The sequence below is a fragment of the Sinocyclocheilus anshuiensis genome, unplaced genomic scaffold (genome assembly GCF_001515605.1).
Source record: "Sinocyclocheilus anshuiensis isolate Anshui unplaced genomic scaffold, SAMN03320099.WGS_v1.1 scaffold188, whole genome shotgun sequence".
NCBI lineage: Eukaryota > Metazoa > Chordata > Actinopteri > Cypriniformes > Cyprinidae > Sinocyclocheilus > Sinocyclocheilus anshuiensis.
Window position 1 is genome coordinate 2728382 of NW_015555768.1, and position 1513 is coordinate 2729894.

At 33.4% G+C, this 1513-nt stretch overlaps 1 protein-coding gene across 1 annotated transcript in view; it reads right to left on the bottom strand.

Moving 5' to 3' along the window:
• LOC107674376 (mediator of RNA polymerase II transcription subunit 27) overlaps nt 1-1513 on the bottom strand; it is a 68202-nt gene that overhangs the window by 14113 nt on the left and 52576 nt on the right. The window contains exon 5 of the mRNA XM_016468340.1: nt 950-1057. Within this exon, the coding sequence (XP_016323826.1) occupies nt 950-1057 (108 nt within the window). The remainder of the gene's footprint in view (nt 1-949; nt 1058-1513) is intronic.

Consider the following 1513-nt stretch of genomic DNA (forward strand, 5'->3'; position numbering starts at 1 on the left):
CTGTATCGTGATATGTATCGTATCGTGACTTTGCTGGTGATACACAGCCCTAATCATTAGTATAAAATATCAGCTTTGATCTTTTTTTTTGAATCACTACTTAATCATTACTGACAAAACTTTATCAGAAAATAATTTAATTTTTATTTATTATTTTTATATATCATTAATTTTTATTTTCAATTGCTATAATTATTATTATTATAATTTTTTTTTACCATAATCCGTCAAATAAAACGCTTATTAACAACAATTTGGCACACTACTCCTGTTTAAAATGTTATTGAAAAACGTTCATTTTTACAAAAATAGTCAGAATACAGTGTGAACTGAAAAGCATACAGTTCACAGTATGCAAGAACTTCATTCCAAACATATCCCTCATCTTCATTCAGCAATTAACTAATGTGTTTTTACCGCCATAATGAGAGTGGTACAGATATCCTGGTGCACTGATATCATGAAGCTGCGGAGGTTAATATGCAATTGCTCACCACACACGTTTGGACGCAGAGGCCCATCGGCTCACAGCACAAAGCACCGGCCTGGCAAGCAGTTCAGAAGATTCACAATCGCTGCCATAATTAACTGTGATCAAGCATCTCCGCAGCTTTGATGGCCACCTCATATTAGTGTCACCAAAGAGTGTTCAGAGCCGTACAGATCGCTTCAGAATGAATGAGAGGACGCTGCTCAACCTGACACTGGGGACGTGAGGATAGAGGGTATCGCATACGTACATGCTTTTCATGTTCAAGTGAGAGCCAAACACATGTGAATTATTGAATAGCTGTGCTGAGACTTTTATTAATAGCTACAAATCCAGTGATTTCACATCCTTACCTAAGCCAGAAGTACTCAAGCTAAATTTTAAGGTTCAACTTGAAAGAAATGGCCGAAAAAGAGTTTTAAACTAGATTTGAACATGTAATGAAATGAAATGTTTTACCTTTCCGTCCTCCGAGTATACATTCTCATGATAACCTCTGACAATCGTGCGGTCAATGAAAAGGCTCCTCATGACCACAATGGCTTTCAAAACCTTCCCCAGGGTGACCTGGAAAGAAAAAAGACAACAGAAGATAGGTTGAGTAGATGAGACAGATGGGATTTGAGCATTTCTTCAACTATGGCCACTTTTTGCACTCTTGCGTTCACAAAAATACCAAAAAAGAAAGAAAGAAGCCTTCCTTAAAATATTGTTTTTTTGTGACTTTCTTCTAAACCATTTTTCAGAAGCATTTTTCTTAAATTATTAATTTTGTTGTGTTACGTCTGATAATATTCTGTGGTGGAAATGACATTTTATATAAAATTGCCACCTCATTTCTCTTGCTAAGGAAAATGTATAGCTAGATTTTATGTAAATTAATACACACAATTAAATAATATTTTCACATTTTTGGATTATTTGACAAAATTACAGCTTTTCTGTAATTTACCAATTTAAAAATAAAAATATTTTTATTAATTTAAAAAAATGTGATTAAAAATAAGAATATTTTAAAAATAA